This window comes from Amblyomma mixtum, chromosome 6 (genome assembly GCF_055824585.1).
Source record: "Amblyomma mixtum isolate Tamu chromosome 6, ASM5582458v1, whole genome shotgun sequence".
Taxonomy (NCBI): domain Eukaryota; kingdom Metazoa; phylum Arthropoda; class Arachnida; order Ixodida; family Ixodidae; genus Amblyomma; species Amblyomma mixtum.
In genome coordinates this window covers 107303753-107328679 of record NC_143017.1, presented here as the reverse complement: position 1 = coordinate 107328679, position 24927 = coordinate 107303753, and the positions used below count along the sequence as shown (strand labels likewise).

Sequence of the window (24927 nt, the reverse complement as noted above, 5' to 3'; positions counted from 1 at the left end):
GCCCGCCAGGCCAAAGTCGGGTCCTTCGGAAGCAAAGGCGCTTGCCTGTATACCTTTGAATGTAAATAAGTGCCTCGCTACGTTTACTTTCAGAGTGGTGAATACAGATGCACATCATACAAATCGGTCCTCCAAATTTGCACCTTCTGCCTACATCCGGGCCACCGACGAGAGAGATATGTCCCAACCTTACTCAACGTTGATCCCGTACATGTGGGACTTTAAACCCCGATGAACACCACACCATCAGCCACCGACACTGCCTCACCTGTAACAAAGACGAACATCAGTGGATCTGATTGCCCAGGCAGGAAGCGACCATCACCAGCCAAACTCACCAACCCGTCGAACGCCAAGCGCAGGGGTCCACCGCAACGCGGCAGCAACACAGCGACCTCAATCATAGGGAAGAGAGCCACCTCGCCCACGCCCCCCAAAGGTCAACCGACCGACTGATTTGCCTCCACCACCCCCACGCAAGTGCGTTGAAGGGGTCAGATAAACCACTGGCCATCTCTTCCCTCCCTCCGGTCAGGACCCCCTACATTCAGGTAAACTGGATGGCAAACTGGGCCAACTCCTTTCAAGAACTCTACCTCGTTACAACCAGAAAAGGAAACATTGGCTCCGACACATCATCGGCCCGCCTGCCCCGCCACCCGAGGATCCAATGGCACGAGGACGGATGCCACCGAGCCATTGGCTTCTGCATCCCGGGCCGCTGCTTCCACAGGTGAGCAACTCGCACGAGCGGCTCCCACCACTCCCGCAAATCCCTCTCAATCCCATCCCAAAGGCCTCTTTAATTTCGAACCCACGGGCTCATCCCACCCTCATATACCCCATCTGCCACTCACCAAGCAATCCAGCCATACATTCAAACACGAGCTCCGTGCTGAACTCACTCGCATGATACCGCCGAAGTACTCGCCAGTATAAACATTAGCTTCTCCAAGAACAATCCCAACTTTTGCAAACTATGATAGGCAGGCTAGGGGTACTGGTGAGCGGACGCAATGATAAACATGAAGCCGCCATTGACAACCTGGTTGAGCCGACCTTCCACTACCTTCTCCCCAAGCAGTGCATTGCTCAAATCATTGCACTTGCCTCCACCACCAACACCCAACCGCACCCCGGCCCATTAGCTCCATTACCCTCATAATATGGACCCCGGAACGACACCACGAGTACACAGACGCCGCAGCCATGCACTCTAAACAAAAAGGAGTAAAAAAGGGATTAAAGTTGTCCTCTAGCACACATCCTTTAAAAAAGGGTGTGCGCTAGAGGACAACTTTACTCTCTTTTTTTTTACTCCCATATAGGTGTATTTGTGTTTAGAGTGTACCGCCTTTCAACCCAGAGCGCAACCAGGCACCGTGGTTTGGAACGGAACTGCCATAGTATACGCCGAAAACAAGCTCAACTGAACCTCTACATTGCGCAAACCCCGCAACATTCTCACGCAACTGCCCTTCAAAAAACAGGAAGCGCCAACAAACTTTAAAGGTTATGAAGTGTCAGCTTCCACACCTCTCACAGCCATCCTCACCCGCAAAACCTTACCGGTTATCGACCGCACTCCTACGCATACACCGACTACGGGTACGGAGTTTTCGTCTATCGAATCCATCTCCCCAATACAAGCACACTGCCTCGCTATCCTCAACTTTTATGGCCTCCCCAAAGACAATGGTAAAACTATTCCAGACATTATGTACTCCTTTCGCAGTTCGTAGCTCCTCGTCACTGGAGACGAGGGTTACCCGCCACACATTATAGGGTTACCCTTCCAACACTCCTAAAGACAACGTCGTCTTTACCATCATGTCTTATTGTGGCCTGGGACTTAACAGACACAACCACACCCACACGCAAAAGTGTTACCAGGGACACCACCCCGGACCTTACATGGGCAAGACCATACCTCTTGGTCGAATCGCACGGGGTCCTAGCAGATAACCTTGGGAGCGACCACTCTATCATTAGCTCTATTCTTACATACGCAGCCAAAATCATTGTCCCCCACACTCAACTCCTCATAGACAGAGACAAACTTCGCAGTTATCTTGCGGCAGACCAAGAAACCCCCTCCCCTCCCTCATTAGCTGACTGAACCAGCAGGATCGAGCAAGTTATTCACTCCTCCAGCAAAGGTGTCAAGAACACTCCCACGGCACCACACCTCTTATATCTCTGGAAAGCCCGCCAAGACAGACGCTGGCGTCGACAACGCCCTAACCGCAAATTCTGCCTCTGCATCTCAGCCCTCCCACAGGCCGCGGGAGCATATGCAACCATCCTGGCTCGAAATAAATGGGCCTTCTTCTGCAGTATCATCGAGGGCACATTAGACACGAAACGCACCTGGACCATTTTATGAGCCCCGCAAGACTCCACCACCAACAAAACGAAAACTCGCAACACCCAACGTCTCATTCACTTTGATCTGCAAAAGAGAACCGACATTACTCAACCTCTGCATGGCATATGCATCCCGACAGTCATTCCATCGACTGGGATAGTACCAATTACCACTCTGTACACCTAACCCGGACCTCGACAAGGACATCACTCTTGGTGAGGTCAGACGCTGATTATCATACGCCGCTCTAAAGCACCCAAACCAAACCACATCACATACAAGGTCCTCCGCAACCTTGATGACACCTCTGTTAGGGTAAAAGAACAATTCAGAGATGTTTATTCGTCTTTACAAAGACGAATACAAAGGAGCGCTACAAAGGAGCGCTCGGTTAACAAGAAGCCGTGTTTCTTCTTTCGTGTCCAGCACCTGAGTCTGTTGTCTTCACGCGCCGCGCGAGCGCTCGTCCTCCTCATCATCTCCTCACATCACTCTGTCCTCACGCAGGCGGCTCGGGTTGCTCTGACTCAAAGTTCGGGTTGCTCGCCCTCCGGCGAAGGATCTCCGTCGGCGGGGAAGAGCTGGCGTTCACAACTCACTTTTGGAATCCGACGCTGCCCTCCTCCTGGAGATGTGCACACATCACTTTTATTCCCTGACCCGGCAAGGCACTCCTCCTTCTAAACCTATGCCTATCTCCCTCACCAGTTCGCGGGAAAGCTATTCGAACATGTCGTCCTCAACCGACTGCAACCTTTTTTCGAAGCCTCGGGATTTCTATCCAACAACCAATTGGGCTTTCGTCCCAGTCTCTCTGCACAAGATGTACTCCTATCCCTGAAGGAAACCTTTTTCTACACCAAGAAGCACATGGCCAGCACACGCGCAACTCTCGCCCTGGACATTCAAAAAGCCTTCGACAATAATAGCCACGACCATATCTTTCGCACCATGCCCATCGCGGGCTATGGGTCGCGCATATGGCGCTACATCCAATCCTTAACACAACGAACGGCCCATATCCAACACGGCACAATATCATCACTTCCATTCTCCCTCCCAAACTGGGGCACACCACAAGGGGCCGTTCTCTCCTCCTCCTATATAATGTAGCCCTAGCCCCGCTGGCCAAACAACTCACCGACATACCTGACCAACTCTATAAAGCAATGGACGTGAATCTATTTAGCTGTGCGCTCTTTTGAGATATTTCTAGGGCTTTTGACTTGGTCAACCACGAGCTATTATTAACATTACTTCATTTATTGGGGTTCAGAGGCCTGTTCCATATTCTACTAAAAACTAATTGTCCGGACGGTATCAAGAAGTTAGAATAGGCTGCCATGCACTGCAAGCCAGAAAGCGCCTATTAAATCTGGAGTGCCACGAAGCTCAATGCTCTCCCAGCAACTGTTTTATTCGTTCATGATTTACTTAGCCTCCAATGTATATAAAGGCTTTGATTTTTTAATGTGGAGGTGACACCGCCATCCTTGTAAGGCATTCAGATGATGAAACAGCAGTTCATCTGCTACAAGAAATGTATGTCGGTTACCATCATGGTTCTCGAGAAATTTGTCAGTGAATGAAAAAAATCAACTGCTTAGAAACTCCTTAGACATTGCGGAATCGACCAAACCATATATTTGCATGAGGCGCGAAATCATGCCTGTAAGCCACTTGATTATGTTGATTCAGTCAAATATCTAGGCAAAATCTTTGATTGTAACTTGTAATGGAACTTCCATATGGCGCCCATCTGCCGCAGACTACGGAAAGCAGCGTGAGTTTTATGTACTATAGTATTGGAGCCAGACTCTTTAAATTATATAAAACCCACTCTGCTCTCCGTAGTCTGCGGCAGATGTGCGGCAGATGTGCGCCATATGGAAGTTCCATGACAAGTTACAATCAAAGATTTTGCCTAGATATTTGACTGAATTAACATAATCAAGTTGCTTACAGTAACAGAAATGATTTCGTGCCTCATGCAAATACACGGTTTGATCGATTACCGCAATATTTATGAAGTTTCTAAGCATATTATCTTAGTTTTTTTTCGTTCACTGGCAAATTTCTAGAGAACCATGATGGTAACAGATATGCATTTTCTTGTAGCAGATGAACTAGTTTAACAACTCTAATTGCTTTTGTTCTTCGAATTCGAAAGAACGCATTGACAGAATGCTGAACAAAATGCTACTAACTATCGCTTACAGCTCTATCACGTCACGGATGACCTCTACCGGACGCTAAAGCTTCCTTCTCTTTACTTACTATTTTTCGAAACGGCTGTCATAAGACGTTTTTATGCTGCTCCCCGCGTTTTGCACAGCCATCGCAGGTTTCAGGTCCCCAAACCGAATACCAGATTTGACGAGCAAGGCACTGTGCTTACGTTCCTGATTTTTTAAATACACTTCCAGACGAAGTGTTAGCGGTACTTCTTTGAGTTCATTAAAGTATCTCTTAAGAACTTCCTGTTAATAAATTAAAGTTTCTTCCTATTACCCTGATAATTTGTATTAGAATGACATTTTATGTTGATTAATTTGGTTAGGAGTATCGTGATTGCGCAAAAAATTTTGAAGTAAGTGATACTTTTTAACCGCATAGCTAACGTAACAGCAAGTTTCTGGCGTTGCCGGGCTAATCGCGCAGGTCCTTCTAGGCTTTTCCTGGCCCGTAGTATTTATCATTCCTGTTCTCTCTTGGCAATAACATTATTATTTCTTGTTATTATAAATTCACTAATAGTGGTCAAAAGAGGCGATATGCCCGACGACGTGATGTCGGCGAGTACGGGGAACTGAGCGCGGAACATTTTTGAGTGCTTCGGAAAGAAAGAAGTGGCGAAGTGGTCGCCAGCTAGCCTCAACATGCTCAGATGAGTTATTTTTCAGTTTTAATCGTTTCTGTATGTGTTTACCTGTGAACGTTTATTGATGTTCGCTAAAACTAGAAAATCCATGGGATATACGCCGTAGTGGAGGGCTGAAGATCACCTTCGATCGTTTGGTGTTTTTCAGCGTGCACTGACATCGCACAGCTCATGGGTGTTTTTCTAATTCACGCTATGGAAATCGCCGGGAATCCCGCCACCTTGAGCTACAGATTTAAGGTCGTGTTTTTAACATAAAAGCGTAACGACGCATGGTCAAAGAAGAGAGGCATAAGAAAGGGCAGAAAGGACAAAACACAGCGCTGTATTTCGCCCTTAAACTATTCGTCCTTAAACATGACCGTAAATCTACAGTACAAACTAGCCCAACAATTAACACTCCCTGAGCTGTAGTGTATTTGATTACTTGGGCTCAGCAGCTGAACAACAAACTCACTGAGCTACCCAGGCTGCTGAACGTTCCCAAGGTTGTTAACTCGATCATGGGCGTGGCGACAGTATTTCGATGGAGGCGAAATGCGAAAACGCGCGTGTGCTGAGGTCCCGGGACATGCTGGAAATTAATATAGAGCTCTCTACTACGGCTTGCATATTTTGCTTCTGCTTTGTTGTTTTGGCATCTGGAAATCGATCAGTCAATCGTGTACCGATCACAGGTCGATGTCCAGTGCGCTGGTCATATCCACGGTGTAATATGTCATAACCGCTTCGCCGTTGCAGTCCCCACGTTCTTAGCGTTGCCGTTGTCCATTTGCTTGGTATATGATTGCGCTGTTTGGCGCCTTGGCTCGCTCGACAAGATCGAGCAGATGGGATTTGTACTCGAACCTCAGCAGCCGTAAGTCTCCACCGTTCACCACTCGCACTGCGCCTCCACTTTTCGTCATTGTTGCGTGATGAGGTGTTTTCATCGCAGCGTCATAATGCGGCTATACATCATTGATTTTTTTTATTGGATCACCAACGGCATTACAGTGCAGGTAGCTGTGGTGCTGCTACGCTTGGCAGCCGTACACAGATTATCCCCTTGACTATTGTGTGTGCCGCCGCGGTGGCTCAGCGGTTATGGGGCTCGGCTGCTGACCCAAAAGACGCGGGTTCGATCCCGGCCGCGGCGGCTGGAATTTCTTTGGAGGAGAAATTCTAGAGGCCCGTGTACTGTGCGATGTCAGTGCACGTTAAAGAACCCCAGGTGGTCGAAATTTCCGGAGCCCTCCACAACGGCGTCTCTCATAGCCTTAGTCGCTTTGGGACGTGAAACCCCATAAACTAACTAACTAACTATTGTGTGTAAAAGGGTAGGGAAGTAGAGCACAATACCGAACTCATATAACAGCGCACTTTGATCTCAGGTAGGTTTCTGCGGTTAGCTGCCAGTGGAGGACAGCTAGCGCACGCGTAAGCGTTCCGTGCAGAAGTGCACACCAAGCCTTAGACATTCGGTCTGGGCTCCAACCTGGTTCCGTTGCTCGAAGGCGAGTGCGCGTGAAATCTCGGGAACAGCCGAGTGTCCTGGTACTCGGACGATGCCCATTCGTGACCATTTGGCGGTCATCCTTACGGACTCGCAGGTAGCATGCAGGCAATTCCAAAGAGGCTTAGTCAACCGCATCGCGCGTAGGTGCAACTGCCGCAATAGCAAAGTGCGTCCGGCCGCTTTCAGCCCAATTCGAGGCGCTCTGGACGCCGACGAAGAAACAAGACAGGAGAGGGAATATCACAGCGTCTAAACTGGACATTTATTGCCGACAACCATGGTTTCAATTCAAATACAGCAGTGCTCTCCCTGATATATAATTTTTCCTTCTTTCAAAATTGTATAAGTTCTTACTTATACGTGAACATCTTTTTCTTTGCAACCAGGAATAAGACGCGACACACACATACACACAGGTCCACATTCAAGGTACATCATCTCGTTTTTCATCTCGTCTTTCCGAAAAAAAGAAGACAGAATAATTCGCGGAAAATTCAATCGATGACGTCCGGTCAGCGACCAGCCTAGAAGCGGGGTATCACACAGTCGGAGAGAAGTACAGCAGAGACATCAGGAGCCGGAACACACAACACCCGGCCTCGTTACGGGGGCTCATCATCGAGGGTAACACGTCACTATTTACTCCTAACTGCGCAGCGTCTGCATATCTGCTGGACAGTGGATCGCTGAAGCCAATGCTCTTTTATTGCTCACTACGGTGGGAGGGGCACCAGCCTTCGAGTTTGTCCTGGTTGGCGCCGCCCCCCGACAAGGGAGGAAAACACGGGGTTCTGGGAAGGCTTCTCAAGGGGTAGCTTACGCGTTCTTATTTTTTTTTTTTTAGACATACATCAACCACGCTTGGCACAATAACTGGCAGGCGGTTGCGGCGCCCCTTGCGTGTGCGTACAGCTGGGGGAGTGGAGTTTGCGCTCTTCATAAGCCTCCACAGGAGCCGACGTTAGCGCTTTCCTGTTCACCAATCTCGTTTGGGAAGTATATTGTGCCACGAAGCAAAGACATTACAGCTTTCATAGCAAATAATGATTTGTGCATGCATTCGCTTATGCCCAATTTACTCTCAGGAATTCTGCCGAGATGATATCGGAAGCGGGCACCAGGTGCGCGTGCGTCGGCCGCTGTGTTCGCCGATGTTCAAACCACGCGCCATAAATTTTCGCGAGAACGTTCACAACGAGAATCCTCTCTCGACGAGCACCAGTGAGGTACGCAGACTCGACACGCATACGAGACAGATTAGCATGAAAGAAAACAAAAGTTTCTTCTTCTTTTTTTTTTTTTTCAGAACAACTGCTTCTGCGCTCAAAGGGGAATGTTTCTTCGGCACGGCGGTCGGAACTGGTTTCTATCTTTTGGGAGGACCACAGTCCCCGTGTCGTTCCCTTCTTCCCAGAGAAAAGAGGTGGAAGAAATAATAACAATGACCAACGAAATCACCGCGGCGTAAAATAACCGCTCGCCTTGAACAGCGTCACTAACACAACGTCCTTTCTCGGAGGGGTGACCCGCAGGCTTCGACACGTTCAACTCGGGGGAGACAGCCGGATGTCCTTTGCAACGCGCCAAAGCCGACAGGTCGGGGCTTACACATTCGTCACACACCGAGAGGTACAGCGGGACGGTCAACGCGGCTAAAGACGGATGCGAGGAAGGACATGTTCGTTCTTTGTTCGCAGCCGTTCAATTAATATCATTTTTGCCAATGGCCGTCACCTGTGCGCAGAAGCACGAATGAAACGCCGTGTGCACCGTCATGGCGCCACCCTGAAAATGCACGAAGAGAAGCCCATGACGTGCAGCTTCCGCCATTCCTAAAGTGCGTCCGCTGTGTCAACACATTCGCCTTCTTCGATGCTGACGTCAAACTGGAAGCAGACAGTCGTTAGCTCCTACCAGGAAGCGCTGCTCCCCATAAGTGGTGCATGTTTAATCCGCACAGCGGGCGCGTCCTCCTTTCATCACGTCAATCAAAGGGTGGCCGGTAAACTTCCGCAGTAAGTATGCGTGGTGGGTGTACCCACTTCGTATCTCAAAACTAAGTTCTTTCGGTTTCCAACAGTACCAATGTGCACGAAAATACACGAGCTTAATGTTTGACCCACATATATTCCAGTACAGCAAGCAGCTTCAAGCTTTACAACCGACTCAGTCTGTACACACAGGTGCGTACAAACAAGCGATAAAACAAACAAACAGCTCGCGCCACGTAACAAACATTCCGCGGACACATGCGAATTCATCTAAGGAAAGATAGACTCGATGTGCTCCTACGGACTATCGCGTGATTGAGAATGCAATTTTATTTATTTTCGCGCCGCGTGGGGCGCAGATGATTGTGCTGCGAGGCAGAAATGAGACGTGGTTCGACCTGCCTAAGCATACGACACAGGCTATGGAAAGAAAATCTCTCGAGGCGCCATCTACGGGAGTATAGGGGCGTCACTCTCGTTCGTGGCTTTCATCGGTGCTTGCGAGCGACTTAGTCACACGCGATGACACTTGGAAGAACTGGAATTACCTTGAGCTGCTGTAAAATGACGCACGACATTTCGGCAGAGAGGAAGACATTGTTCTCACAGCGTTTAGCGTTATATTGGCAAGACGACTGGGACGGCTAAACAAAGGTGATTTATTCCGACACCGCAAAAGAAACGTACTTTAAGATTACATGTAATGTGTGACAATTCATGCAACACAGATCTCATCGCAGTCTAGCTAAAGCCAGCTGATGAGATTTAAAACGAAGGATACGTTTACCTACGAGAGCATAAACTTCAAGGAAAAATTATTTGGCTTTGCAAGCCAATCCGAGAATGAAAATTTATCGACGTATGAATACACGAAATAGGCCAACCGAACGCACACTTCAGGGTGGGGATTAGTTCTTGCTGTTGTAAAGAGGAGTTTCTGAACGCAGTACCTCTGGGGGTATGCTCTTATGCGAGACAAATCGGTCGGGTATTTTCGTATTTAGAGCGGACACTGTCACCCTAATGTGCGTACCCATGCGCGGTGGTGCTCTGATATACTACCATCTGAAGCTCGCTTCATTCTGCCGTGTTTCTTCGTAGGGTAGCACACACAGAAATTGCGCTCGCGCTGAGAAGCGCTCTAATTTGACCGAGGGGGGGAAGCGATACCTCCATTTCGATCTGTAAAGCGCCTCTGCTATGAGATGTGTCACTTGTTCGCATGTTGAACCTGTTACATATTACCCAGAAGTGCAGAACTTCCCCATCAAGTGAGCGACTGCGCGTTTTGATTTGAGCCGCTAGAAATAGTTCTGTAATTCGACTTTATCCACTGACTCTGTCACTAAGATAGGTTGGCATGGCCCACTAGCAGTTTCCTTTGCTCGAGGGATTTGCGCAAAACGCCCGGCATGCGCCAGCTAATTCTTTTACAACGTCTTTGAAGTTTTTAAGTCATTTCTACTTTGTTCTGGTTAGTCAGAACTGAATATTGCTCGAGTCCCGATGGCGCCAACAGCATGCCGGCTCTTTGAAGGAGTTCACGTTTCCTGCGCAGAGTTTGTAACTTACACATCATCGCTATCTGCGCGAGTTGGTGTGCCCGAGTATGCAAAAAGAAAAGTTTAGCCAACGTGGTTTCATTTTCTAGTGCTTCTTTTTTTGTTCACATGTGTACAAATTCAACTCTTGTCGCGAAAGCGCTGACCACGAAACGCACACGAGGAGGGGAACTGAAATCACTATCTCATTTTTGCTCATTTAGTTTGGAGAATCCGTCTTGCGACTTTGCACGAGATAAACAAACGCGTCTCAGCTTGAAACGAATGGTTTTCAAGCCGATAATATGGATCATGGAAGCAAATCTATATGCCGTTCAAAGAAGTGTCGAAGTATTGCCTGAGTCCACCCTTTACGTGTGCTTGGGGGCGGCGTGGGAACAAGAAGTTTGTAGATAATTGTCTGAAATAACGAATGAAAGCGATTTGTCAGCGCCTGAATTGAGTATGTATTCATGTATTTGCTCTTGGATGTGATCAACAATGATTACTTCTCGCACCCAGTGCAAGAAGGGAAGAAAAATAGGCGGCATAATTTCACCAACGTGCAGTGAAACGAGCCTCGCACGTTTGATGGAGGAAGCTCATTATTGCAGGGATTGTCCAGAAAACGATCATAGCTGCGTAGTCACAGAAAATGCGAGCTACGTTTTACATCGCGTTTCTTGAAAACCGTTGTTTTGTCATTAATATATTAGTTACGCTTCTTGCTACATAGGGGTAAGAAGGAAGAAAGGTGTATTTGCTTACTGAGAGTTGGCCAAAGTGCGCAGTGGACCGTTGCTGGGGAAGCCAGCAAGAGATCAAGGTAAATTGCTGATGTGAACTCCTCCGGACTGGTTGCAATTTATTTGCGCCTAATGAGATGCAATTGCACACGGTTGGCTTTCAGTAGATGCTTTCCTCTCCATGAGCGATTTGCTAGCTTTCCATTTAGCTAATCACTGAGCTTGGACTTTTCTAAGGGGGATGTCTTATTCGCGTTAGGCAGGCAGGCGACCTCAGAGGCCTTCCATTTCAAGCCGTTCTGTGCTTTTTCAGAAAAGAATGAATTTCTCCGGCATATATGCAGGTCAGCAAAGTTTGCCTTATCTGCCAACTGTTTAGAGGATTTGAAACACTTGGTACGATACTCGTCGGGCGTTGTGACAGGCCAGTGGTAAGTCAGGTTAATGTGCATCACGGGTGAACACACCATGCTACTGACGCAAATAGACTCGATTGTGTTCCCTCGTTTGGGCTTGTTGCTTTTTGCACTTTCCCTTACAACGAACTTCTATCTCGTGCTTTTTTTCTTTCAGGAACGCTGAAGTTTTATGCCCGAAATTTTTCTTCCACACCGTATACCCAAGTCGTTTAGAGACTAGATAATTTCTGCAGGCTGCCTTTCGCCGCAAATCGTTCACCGAATCAGCGCGGCCTCCGGAGGTCGTCTGCCTTCCATCGGGTAGAAGGCCGTGCGGCAGCAGTACTTTTAATCACAGACGTGATGAGCGGAACAGCTGTATCTCTTCATTTAAAGCTACGTTTTGCTTTGCCGTCACTTCACTTCTCAAGCGGGTAGAAGAGATGATGTGGGTACCTTAACGTTTACTGCTGGCATACTTTTCTCATTCGCACGGGGAATACCTACTGCGCGATCCTTGGCCGTTCTCGACGGTTGAGGGATAAAACAAACACAGCGGAGACAAGACTGTCAAGCCTCAGCATCGCCTACACGGCCGCGGATGCGCGCATACTTGGGAGTGAAAGGTCTCGGCATTGCGGAAGTTGCCAGCCTACGGTCTCTAGCGGCTTAAACGGGTGCCGGACAGCTGGCTCGACCGGAACAGTCTGCGTCGGAAGCAATACGTTCGCGCGCGTATCGCCGAAAAAAGCCTCTTCAGGGCACTTTGTTCGGGTCGAGAGCGTGTAGGCTGAGAGCTTACGTTCTTCATTCGTAAGGCGAATCAATGCTTCCTCGAAGTGCGATCACGAAGCATCCTCTTCTGTTTGGAATTTGCTGTAACCATTGAATCTTCATGCTCATGGTATATTGGACCAGTTCACCCGCACCACGAGGAGAAAAAATAGCAATGACGCTTTCGTGAAAGTTGCCTATTGTGACATTGCCTTGACCGGTTAATCAATATGAAGCTGAAAGGGCTGCCGACCAGATATTTCTCGCATATTCATAATGTTTAAATGTCCAGATGCCAACAAATGATCGAGGAAGTGAAGCGCAGTTGCATTGCATAAGCACTGATTTACAATTTACAATAGTTCACCTAATGGAGGCAGTATCTGCCACTTTTGCTACGCTACGACAAGACACTCTAAGAAGAAGCGCGAACATGCTGGACAAGAAAGACCACTGTATTAAAGAAATAAACGGGAGATAGAATGTTTCAAGCAAAGACAAAAGACAAAAAAAGAGATTAGCACAAGAGGGTGAGAGGATAAACCTTAGACACCTGGAAAACAGTTTGTACATGGAGAATCTGACATCTTACCGCCCAACAGCTCTCGACCCTTGCAAGGGCGCCGCGGAGAAAATGGCGATAGCGGCGCGTTGGTTACTTCGTAAGCACGGGGGCGGGGACAGCAGGGGGGGTGAGTAACGCGAGCTTGCATGGAATCGCTTGCGCTCCGACGTCTAACGACGGAGGCGACGGAAGACGGATTCCGATTGTCTGGCTGCGTTTATTCGGAACCCGCCTTCGTGAAAGTGCGACGGCTGATGACGTGTGGCGGGGAGCGGGGCCACCGAGTACAGGGCCCTGAACCGCCGCCACACTCTTTCTAGAGGCGACACTGTGCGCACGTGTGCGCATCACGGCACCTTTAGGACATTCACTTGGAATAAGTTCACACAGGTCGCGCCTGCCAGCGCACCGTTCAAAGGAGGCGCCGACATAAAACAACGTACGGCGCCGAAGTCGTTCTGACTGATTTTGGCGCGCCAGTGAGCGAATCAGAGCGCCATCTGGCGGTTAACTGCGGAGGGTGCGGACACTGGCACATTAAGGTTCATGCAGTCACCGGGTTGCTACAGGCATGAGGGTAATGGGATCTCCTCGTTGCGTATCTTCACAGCAAAGGAGGCTGGCGGGCAAGCCCTATCGACTGCCTTCACGCAGCAGTTACTATGACCGCGATGCATTCACGGTGCCTCGAATGGGCGGGTTCCACGCACGACACATATGACGTCAATGTAGCGATAACAGGTGCCTCTGCATTCATTCGCCTCACGGAAGCTATGATCCTAAACCAGCCGAAATGAAGCGTAAAAAGCAACGGCATGCGAGACACGTTAGCGACATCACAGACGTAACGCGAAATAACACGAATAATACTGACCAGAATGCCTCACGACTCACGACAGATAGGATGCCATTTATTTACACTGTGGGGTCCGTGCTGACCGGAATGACCGCAAATTATGATTCCTCCTCGCAGGTAACGTTCCTTTCTCTTTTCGGTTCCTTTCTCGCTATGGCAGAACCTAGCAGTGCGTGCTGTAGATTGCAGCGGCGGCATTTGAGGTCGCCTGAATGGTAATGCGCATTTCATGTCAACGAGCACAGTGGTTGCAGGCGGCCCAATGCAGCGCAACGCGATAGCACAGCCAATCTTCCGCGCAACGATTAATCAGTAGAGGATCTGTGAGAAGACAAACGTGCTCAAGAAAACATTCAAACCACCTTTTCATTTACTTTTTGACTATGTTTGAGAGGGAGCGGAATCGGATGAGGCAGGCGTAAAAAGGCAGGCCATCGACAAGTTGGGATGCCCGGTCCCAGAGAAAAGAGGAGGAGGAGGCGAAGAGACGACGTGCACTGTTTTCGCTCACGAATGCATCGTGAATATGAAACTAAAGGGCAACAAATTGGAAGAGAGAGGAAAAAAAAAGCAACTGCGACTGAAAAGCACCCACTCGACGCCGCAGCGTCCGCCTTCCACACGCGCGATGCGCTGCAGCGACCGCGACCCGCTCTTTACACAGCGGATGGACACAAAGCGAAACAAAGGAGTAAGGAATGCTCTGGGGTGCTGTTTTTGTACTGCAGTAAGGCTTACGTGCATCCCCGGAGTGCAGGCTGTTGTGGCTGGAGCTGCGATTTAATAAGCATCGTGTTATGAGCCCATACTGCCGTGCGACTAAAATATTAAGGAGCCTGCATCGTTCCGTTTAGACTAGCGGCATTTTATCGCGGACAGGCACTGAAAAACGCGATGCCCCAAGTTAGCACTTCCAAGTCTACAACGCGGATGCAAATGAGAAGAATTGGTGCGAGGCCGAAACTTCATCAGAGCTTTTTCTTTTTTAACAGCGCCTTGCCAAGCTTAAGCGTCTGCGCAGTGATGGAGTGCGCAGTGATGCAAGCACTTCAGTCTAGTGCGTTGTTCATGCGATTGCAAGAGATGACGCCAGCGCGTTGCCTATTTTGAAAACAGGCGACGTGCCAATGTGATCGAAAGCCTTTCGTTTCATAAACCAGAGGAGTCGAATGGCAGTACACTCTCGAGCAAAACGCACCGAAAGTAATGCTACTGTACTGAAGTCCTTTGTAAACATTTAAGAACTCTGTCCCCTCAACAGTATAGCACCTGTGCCCCTATGGCATGAAAATGATAAGAATGCGCCTAAAACCACAACCTATACAACTTCATGGATCCGAGTTGTGCGCAGGAATGAATCCTAAGAAAGGTGTGTGCGTGTGTGCGCGGTATTGCAGTACGCGCTTCGTTCGAAGTGTAGCCGTGGCTCTTTCTTACCGAATGAGGCCCGTGCTGTGAACTTCGTGCACGGGAAAGTTAATCTCCGCGCTAGTGGAACAGCGGAACGCAACAACGGGACCATATAATAGACTCTGTAAAAGCTCAACATGGAATAATTCTTCTCTCTTGCTCGTTTCCTACTAACGACACGTTCTCGTCCTGAGACAAACTCTCCGTCTACACTCAGCCCAAGGCTGAAACGCGTTTGGGCAGGCCCGGGAAAGATGGCGGCGGGTCCCAGCGGCCACTGAGGCCCGACCTGCGCAAGAAGGGGGACTCCCGTGGCTTGCCCCTGGAAGACTTGGGATTTTGCTGCTTTGGCACGTCGGGGGCGACACGGGGACGGCGGCCGCTCGGGTCACGTCACCTGTTCGGGGCCATCGGCCACTCCGTCGCGCGCGCCCCCTAGGTCTTAATCCACGCACGATTCGCGGGGAGAGATTCAACAGCAACGACGGTATTGAAGAAAACACATCTCTGTATCGTAACACTCCTACGACGCGTCTCGGTATAACACAGCACGGTGAAACTCAACGAGCGTACGTAAACGTGTAGACGCTACGGCAATCGCAACAGGAACACGATTTACATCTTATACATGTATGTATATACCTATTTATATGTAATCTCAGCGAGTGGAAGACGCAATAACAGCTTGAAACATGGAATTCAGTCTTTTTTTTTTTTTTTTTTCCTAGGGAAGGGCAGTCTTTTCTCGAGCGCGGTCTTGAGTGCACCGTAAGATGAGTAGCGACCTGCGGCACCCGAGTCGGGAGCGTCGCCGAGACGGAGTTGCTTTCGCAAGCGCCGAGCCACGGGGATGGCTGATTCTCTGCAGCTGCGCTGCCCTTAAAACCGTGTTTCCAGTGCAACACTAGGTACGCCTCCTACGCTACCACAGTTTGTCTAGAAGCCACATGTAACTAGCTTCGTTTCGCATTGAGGCCTAACGCTCTGTTTATTCGGTATTGCTCAAGAACAGAGACAATGAAAGTAAGTGAACTGCAATCTGCAAAAAATGATAGTGCTCGCCTGTTCGTCGCAGCCACAAGTGATTATTATCGTCATTATAACTGGCATATTGTTGCGGTTTACCTTACACAACCGCAGTTACCTGAATATGTTGCGCATATTAGCTACCTAACATGATCACGAGCGAAAATAATGGGGCCGTCAAGAAGGTTGTCCTGCTCGTGAGTCGAAGCAGAATATCAATGCTTGGCGCAATTTTTGAATGTTTTGTATGTGAAAATAACTACGAGAGCACAATTTCGGAATGAATGCGAAGAAAAAGCCGTTGTCGATATTTCATCAGAAAAAAAAAAGGCCTTTGAGCATTTTTCTTCGGCGAACAGGCAAAATGAAATGAAATACAGTTTGAATTGTTGATCTGAGAACAGGTCACGTTTTCGCTTCGAGATCATGCTTATTGTAGCGATGTAACCAACACGTTATCGTTCCTTTAAGCTTAATCAACGCGGTAAAACTACGGCCTCCTTGAACGTAAAACGTGTGCGGTACTGGCATAACAAAAAATCACAGATTGTCGCTCAGCGCAATAAATATGGTGATGAATTAACAAGAGGAGTGAGAAAGGGGATTAAAGCGCAATAGGCTTGGTAGTAAAAAAAAAAAAAGAATAAAAGAATGACTATTTTCGTAGTCCCTGGATTAGACTAGACAGTGCGATACCTAAGGCACTGAGTTAAAAACCTTGCCCAATATCCCAGAACCTAAGCATATCCGCTGGGAGAATTTCATCTTAGGTTTTCTTGTCAAACACTTGCTCATATCGTCACGCAGGACTGTACGCATAGCGGTTTTACTGTAACGTGGTTTGATCTGACTTTTCCACCTTTGTCCTGACTCGGAAACGAAAACCGAGAATTGTTGAGTGTAATGCCCCGCTCGCATATTTTGCTCACACTCTCAAAAGCATCGCAGATTTCAATTTTCAACCACTACAAACATGAATAAGTATCGGTAGCCGACGCAGTGAATGAAGACGGATGCCGAGCTCTTGCTCCCCGGCAGGAGGCAATGGGCAGAGAAAATATGTTTGATTGTTTTCGTGCTCTCAATTTGTTCGCTGTGGCGGCAAGTGGCTTGCCAGCGTGCTTAGGGGAAAATTCTGCTTTTCGTATCGCACAGCATTACCTGCCCACGCGGATCTGTGCTTAGGTTTAATAGCGCAATTTGGCTGCGTGAAATGCATTCTGCCTTTAAGTCGATTCCTTCCCTCCTGCCGGTTAAATGCACTTGGATTTCATTTCGGCAACCAACCATAGCTATTTTGCGTTCTTGCAACTACAATGCGGCCGTTTTTCTGGTCGCTATGTTCAGAAAAAGGAAGGGGAAGCACAAGCGTGTTCCTAACGATATCTGGGATACTATGTGCCATGGCCAGTGGATGTCGGCCGGCTGGTAAGAGCCGCGTCCACCCATTGAATTCTCTGCTTGATCAGTGACCAGCATTTTCTGCCTGACCGCGTAAACACTATGCGACCTGTGGCCGAAAACACAAATGGGGACAACGCAAAGAGGGCTTTGCCGTCAGGTGGATTCAGCCCCGGTTCAACGCTGTCCGCGACTCGGGTCGGCCTCGCTCGCAGCGAAAGGGCGTGGGGGCGAGGGAGAGGGAGGAAGACGTCTCCCCAGCGGCGGCCTACAGGTCGTGCCCGAGGCGATCCAGCTCCTCGACGAGGAAGTCGATGTCTTCCCGGCGGACGCCCGAGTTGGAGACGATGTTCCGGAAGAAGTTCGGTTTGTCCCAGATGGGCTGGTAGGTGATCATGAGTGTGCCCGTGTTCATCATGCGCGCCTTCAGCTGCGCGGTCACCTGCGTGACAGAGGGGCGAGCGTTACTAGAAGTTCAAGACAGCTTCTAGCCAGCATCGCCAAAGCTTTACGGCCTACGGTGCTTCGATGAGAGAAGTCATGTTTTTTTCGGAATAACTAATCCCACAGACGAAAGATCGGATTTTCCCCTAGGATTTCGGTACTAGGTGATCTTGCACACACGTCAAAGGCAGTGGTATCCGGATGCCTCGGTGAACGTGTGCTACATTAAACAGTGAACGTCTATGGAAACGACCAAGATTACGAGCTATTTTGGGACGGCAAAAACACAATTCCTGAAGACTTTGCAACTCAGTTCTTTGCAGCAGATGAAAATAGAACAGGGATTGGGGTTTCTATTGGTGAAGGCCGTGCTTGTTGAAGCAAACAGGAAAATTGTGCAAAATTGACATTTTCAGAACACGGTCACACTATCCCTCGCTTTAGTGCTATAAGTCAAAGCGTCTACATTGGCCGTGTACGTCGAGCCGTAGCTGAGCGGTGTAACGCAGCAACGCGCAGCTCAAAGTCCGTAAGATAAACATTTGCTAACGCCGTGCTTTTCGTGTTTCTTTTTTCCACATAAAACACAGCCGCATGCTTCTAGACCCCTATACCGAATTCCTGGCAACGAGGGGGCAGAGGCGAGGTTCGGCCACAGTCTCTTTTTTCAGCGCCCTTAGTGCCGTTGGCATCAGCAAAAGCTATTTTGCGACAGCATTTGTGAAGGATGGCGCATCGCGAAGGATGTGTCGCCACCGGGCAGTGACCTTGGCTGTAATGTGTAACGTGATGAGGTTGACGGTATAAGATATCGAGAACGAAAACGACAATTACTATTGTCCTCAAGGGTGGGTTTTTCCTAATCTAACCACATCTTTCTTGGTTCTTTTGCACGGTGTTATAAACAAGCAAACAAGCGAACGAACAAAGAAGCAAACAAATGAAAAATAGCCAGTTATAGGTTTAGCAACATCAGCAACGACAGAAAAGAGCACAACCACATAAGGGGTGCCACTCACAACTCCCAGCTCCTGCTCCTTCTCCTTGTTGTGCGGCTTGCCGCGCAGTCTCTTGGGAATGTACCAGAAGCACACGTTCACTAGCTCCGGCTGCAACGAGAAAGCGGTACAGAGAACGTTGCGAGTTTCGTGGCGATCCGTTTTCCGATTAATTAAAAGGTCACTGTGTCTACGCTTAGCATCAGCCTCTCAACTCGTTGGCTGATGTGACAGGTCACAAAGGTGCATGCTTCTTCACGTGTGGAAAACAAATAAACTGCGCTTGTTGCGCGATCGGGTCGAGTTTCGTCCCTTTGCCGCGTCTCCTATCGCGAAAATGTTCTGAAGCTTACCCTCGACGTGAGTAAGGAAATCGGGACTCACCTCTAGTAGTAGATAGAACATGTCAGGCCTGTCCTTGATTTTCTGGACGAGGTAGCTGCAATGCATAGGGTGCGTGGTCATTTTTTTTGCGTGCAGTTTGTTCCGTTTCAGCATTAGCTTTGTAAATAAAGTCACAATTACTTTTAGGGAAGAGAAATGATCATTATGTGATTTTGCTATTATATAGTTTCTCAAGTTCAGCCAGTTTCCTGAAAAGAGGCGTCAATGTCAACGCGAGTTTTTTTAAAGACCCCTCCATCCACCACAAAAATGACCGGGAGTGGGAACTCCATTTGGCATGGCTCTGCGTTCAGATGAAAACGCTAGTTCGTCCTCTGAAACATATTACACCATGAAGCTCCCTTATTTCCGCAGAAAATTATTTTCAGAGTGCATTTTTTCCAATTTTAATGAATTCATTGAAAGTAAATGTTTGGTATTCAGCGCGTATGGAAACTAGCGTATGGAGGCTAGCCTCGAGATAAGTAGTATTTTTGCAGATGGATCTCCTTTTTCGGCCAATTAATGGCCAAGTAAAACTCGAAGTTTACGCTTCCCGGCATTCCTTAGGTGAGTGAACGATTGCAGCGCCCTTTTTTCCTCTCGGTAACTTTGAGCATCTCGCGCAGCTGCCACTAGAGATGATTCAGTACTTCAGCTTCACCTGACAGGGATGTTTTATTGGATGTATATTAGATTTTGACTGCTTTCTTCAATACTTACTTCGACATGTCAAAGAGGTGGTCGATCAGGCGTTCGAAGCCCACAGTTCCCTGAAACAAGAACAAACAAGGGAGATGTGAGTTGCGCATAGCTGAACTGCTTTAGAAAGCTAAATGACAGCGTTCTATGCGACGCTGTTCAACGGTTCGGGCTAGACAAAGGGTTTCTGCTTGAGTACGCCGCATGTCATTACTTACTGGTGGCGTTTTTTTTCTGTGCATTTGTGATTCAACACAGCTCTGAAGAATTTTTGGTTAAAATTTGAAACAGACCCGCGGGGTGGCTCAGAGGCTGTTGGTTCTACTACTGAGCACAAGGTCGCCAGTTCGACCCTAGTCGCGCTTCCTACCCTGCCACATAAACACATGTCTGAAGTATGATCATTCAAACTTTAAAAAATGCCCACAGGACAACAGCAACAACAACAAAAACTACGCCCGATGTTGCGGAACGTCGCGGACTGTTCATTACAGAACATAGCTTCGATGCCATTGAAGTAGGACCTCTGCCTTACGGACACATCTTCATTTGGTATCGCCGCCGCGGTGGCTCGGTGGTTATGACACCCGGCTGCTGACCCGAAAGACGCGGGTTCGATCCCGGCCGCGCAGGTCGAATTTCGATGGAGGCGAAATTCTAAAGGACCGTGTACTGTGCGATGCCAGTACACGTTAAAGAACCCCAGGTGGTCGAAATTTCCGGAGCCTTTCACTACGGCGTCCCTCATAGCCTGCGTCTCTATGGGACGTTAAACCCCCCTAAACTATAAACCAAACCTTCATTTGGTATCGTCAAACACTAAGAATGGCTGGACGAATCCCAGCTTTTGCACGTTAACAATGTATTTTAGAATTTTTGTGTATTTGTAGCTTTTTTATCTGCGTGCATAGTTATCGTCCACAGTGTTCTCAGCTATAGCTAAAAGCATTTCCTATACACATCGACATTTTCGAAGTGGCATTGTGGCGAGCGTTTGCTCAGCAGTTCATGCTGAGACAACTGCAAGAAAGAAAAGGTTGATCGCTCTTCGCCCCGCCGTCCATCGTAAGGACAGATTTTTTAGCGACCTCCCAGCCACGAACGCAAAAGAGTCGGGCTGTCCGCGATGGCTGGCGTACCTTGGCCCTCCACATGAGCCACAGCTTGAAGATGTCGTTGTGCCTCCCGCACTGGGGCACCTTGTCGCCTGTGTCAAACGACACGTCGTAGTGTTTGTCCTGCTGGAACAGGTACTCGGCGCACATCTGGTTGCAGCTGAGCAGCAGGCCCTGCACATGCGCACACCGCACGCACGTCAAGCAGAGGACGAGGAACACTCTAGCAGAGCTACAGTAGTAGCAAGTTGGTTGTACCACCAGCAACAAACGAAAAGCGAACAAGACAACTGAAACACCAACAGCCAAATGAGAAGATCTTATCTTATAATTTAGCAGCAGAAAGTGAACGAGGACGTTGAAGAAGCATACAGACGAAGACGATGCTGCACTGACAACTGAATAATTTAGCCGGGGGAAGCTGAACACCAGCGCAGATTAACTTCATTTCGGGAGCGCGAAGGCTGTCTTGTTGAGCGCGTATTCGTGGCATATAGCAGTAATGACAGCTAATATATGCAACCTTTTAGGACCAATTGCGGTCGGTAAATGCTTCGCTTTCAAATCTCTAACCTTCTTAATTCTTACAGAGAGTTTTAAAACCTAATTCGTTGAGTACTTCCTTATATTTATTGTATCTTCTTCCTCCTTAGTATGTTTTGTTCTATTTTTCGTCATTTGTCACCTCAATGCTTGTGACTTTGTTTTCAAAGCAAATTCTGCTGTAACCTTCGTTACCCTTTGTTGTTATCTGTGCTCTGTTGCTGCCGCTGTTTTATGAAGGAAGGGGTGCGCTCCTTTGTCAAGCCAATCTAAGGCTTTTTGGGTGTACCTCCTAACATCACCTATTGTTGAAAATAAAGGCATTTCTATTTGTATTTGTCTTTCGTCCCGCCTTTGGTGCACTGTGAGCAAAGATGAACACGCACCAACTCGTCCAAATGTCTGCTTTACTCAGTGTATTTTAGAAGTCTTAATTACTTACACGCCCAATGCGCACTTCACGTCGCCTACATAATAATCTTAGCTTCCAACGTTTATTCGGCCGAACACTCGCGTTTAATTCTTCTGCGTTGCCACGTGCTATCAAGTGTTGGAATGGTCTTCCGGATTGCATTGCTACCATAGGTGACCCAAAAACGAATTGACCACCTTTATGCATCCATGATATAGTACATAAATTGTGTCCGTATGTGTAGTTGAATCCACGCAGTGCCGCTATTAATTTGCTGTTTTTTCTTCTGTGTCAGTAGAATACGTTTTTCTTTCAAGTAAGCTTTATTAATTGTTTGCAGTCCAATGTATTTAACATTGTTTACTTTTATGCTTTCCACTTTGTACCATCTTTTGTCTGCTAAATATTGCAACCCCTCCCCTGACACAATGTTCCAAGTGTGGGACCTGTGAGGTATTTGTACAAATAAATTTGTATAAACCTCGTTCGTAATTCCTCTCCAGGAGCTAATATATTTGTGTTTTTGTTTCGGCATTTCAGTCCTCTTGGTCGCGTTTCATTTGTTGCTGATAGTACACAGTGAAGAGACGAAAGAGCGCTGCTGCTGAAGAACAATATGAACCGAAAATAGCACAGGAACAGGACAGGTTGCGTTGTGCGCGGAATATCTTTTTTTTTTTATCAGCAGCGGGGATATTTGTTCTCTTCTTTGTCCTACTTCAAGGCCATATAAAATAGAAGCAAAATAATAGAACAGGCATTTCGAGTATTAACCCTCATTGAACTCGATGTCTATTTGAAGTCGAATCTTTAACGTCAACAGGAGCAAGGAAGAGAGTACAACAGACACCGTGTTCTTCAGTTTTCGTATTCAGAGTGTGTGTGTGTGTTTACTTTGCTTGCGTAATTACTGATGTATTCATGACGTTTGCTCCTGGTGCTGTCCAACCCTGCTTGTTGTAGGCATGGTGCTCTCAGTGAGGCAGCAGCTGAGAACTGCGTACATAGTTTTTTTATCTTTGCTTATGCACGTTATTTGTTTTTTTTTCCTTCTTCCTTTTGTACAGCATGTAGGCATAACATTAGTCTACACTACACCGGAAAGAAAACCTTCCTAGCTTGCTCGCTGACAGAGTAACTGAAGGAGCCGAAGAGAGGGGCGAGTAGGACGATTTTCTGCATATGCTTATTGCTTACGTATAACACAGCTCAAAGCACGCGTACCACACGTCGCGCTCGTGTTGGATTCAGTTTTTGTTCAAGTCATGCACTGAACGATGTTGTGGAGAGTGATAGGCGTGACTATGTATGTCTATGCCTTTCTCTTCTAGCCTGTTCAGTGGTTTGAAATGGGGCCATGCAACAGGAATTTATGGAAGACGGGTTGTCCGTTTGGCAGTACCTTGATTCTTTCATGCACCCGTGAATAATCATGCTGCTTTTCCGCTTTCTCGTTTGCATGATTTCTGTGTTTATTTCTAGGGAAAGAGTTTTCTCACATTCCACTTTGAAGAGAGCGCCGCGAACCCTCAAAATGTGCACGACATAATTACTCGGAGAATGACTGTTCAGCCCAAGCTAGCGTGAACAGCTTCTTGAATACTGGCATGATTTGAATTGATTTAAAAATCCATATCCCGTTTCAATAAAGCTAGTGGCAACGAATGTCTAGAGATGTGGGACAACTCGCGGCTGCGCAGACGGCACAAACATTTTTTTTTTCTCATTTGACTGGGCACTCACGTCCTCCTTGAGGTGTATCGTGGAACACTGCAAGTGCGTCCCCATGAGCTTGTGGGGATTCCATGTCACCGAGTCGGATCTGCGAAGGCAGCAAAGCTGATCAGTTCACGGAATTTCTTATATCTATGCGCACATGAATCTCACTGCGTGGAATAGAGCATGCATTGGATGTCAGCAAGCGTAGACATGGTAAGCAGTGTCGTTTCTTGCCACATCCTTCCCTGGATAGTTACGCTGTGATACGATCGACTTTCGCGTAATGCCGGACACTTAGTAAAGTGGCGACCACTAATTATAATACAGGGAGGCGGTTATGCATTATTTGTCAGATTATTGATAGTACCTCTCAATCCCATTCAAGAGATGCCGATGTTTCTTAGAAAGGAGACATCCACCACCCCAGGCAGCCTGCAAGAAACCAACAAGAAACATAAATACCTTTTTTTTAGCGCCCAAGCTTTCAGTACGCTGCCTCCCGCGAGAACGAAACTATAGCTACTAAACCTTTAAAAGCTACGTCGGCCGTCGTATACGGCCGTCGAGTTCCATCTCAGTGACGCACACCATGCGTCATAGTTGTTCGAAAATGACTGTTATGTGTGCCCTCTATTATAAAGGAGTAACGTGAAGCTGGTTTTTCTGCTGCTGAAGCTCTTTAAGGCAGCGCCACTACCCCGTTTCGTGCTCCCAGAATGGCACTGTTAAAATACTACTGGATGGTTATTTTATGCGGCTTTAAACACCGTTTGATAGGTTCAGGCCTGCTCAGTTGTTAACTACAAAAAATAGCTGTGGTGTAACTACTGTTTAACCTGGTTAGAGAGCGAAAGCTGTGGTGTATCGGGCAACGTGACGCGGCTTGGCGTCTGTAACGTTGAGCCCGTTCCTGACAACTGCCAGCACCGGAGCTCGTCGAAGCGACTGCGTCTTTATTCCCGTCCATGTCCCGACAGCAGCCTCGGTAGGCGCGTTTTCAAAGCGCCGACTGACGTCATGCTAAGTCACGTCACTTACATTGCGTTATATCGTGTGTGACGTCATCCGTTCACCCATTGTTATTCTTACATTTTGCTAATTCCATTTTAAGGTCAAGCTGAAGGTCACGTCACGTGCTTAGCACTTGTAGTTATC

General features: G+C 47.9%; 1 protein-coding gene across 1 annotated transcript in view; it reads right to left on the bottom strand.

Annotated features, from left to right (window-relative positions):
• Positions 1-6985: 6985 nt before the first annotated feature.
• The window catches only part of Gad1 (glutamate decarboxylase), a 95771-nt gene continuing 77829 nt past the window's right edge, over positions 6986-24927 (bottom strand). Inside the window, exons 8-14 of the mRNA XM_089548678.1 lie at positions 24140-24204; positions 23797-23875; positions 21123-21272; positions 20005-20054; positions 19282-19336; positions 18919-19008; positions 6986-17897 (exon numbers count right to left, since the gene is read on the bottom strand). Of these exons, the coding sequence (XP_089404804.1) occupies positions 17724-17897; positions 18919-19008; positions 19282-19336; positions 20005-20054; positions 21123-21272; positions 23797-23875; positions 24140-24204 (663 nt within the window). The 3' untranslated portion in view covers positions 6986-17723. The remainder of the gene's footprint in view (positions 17898-18918; positions 19009-19281; positions 19337-20004; positions 20055-21122; positions 21273-23796; positions 23876-24139; positions 24205-24927) is intronic.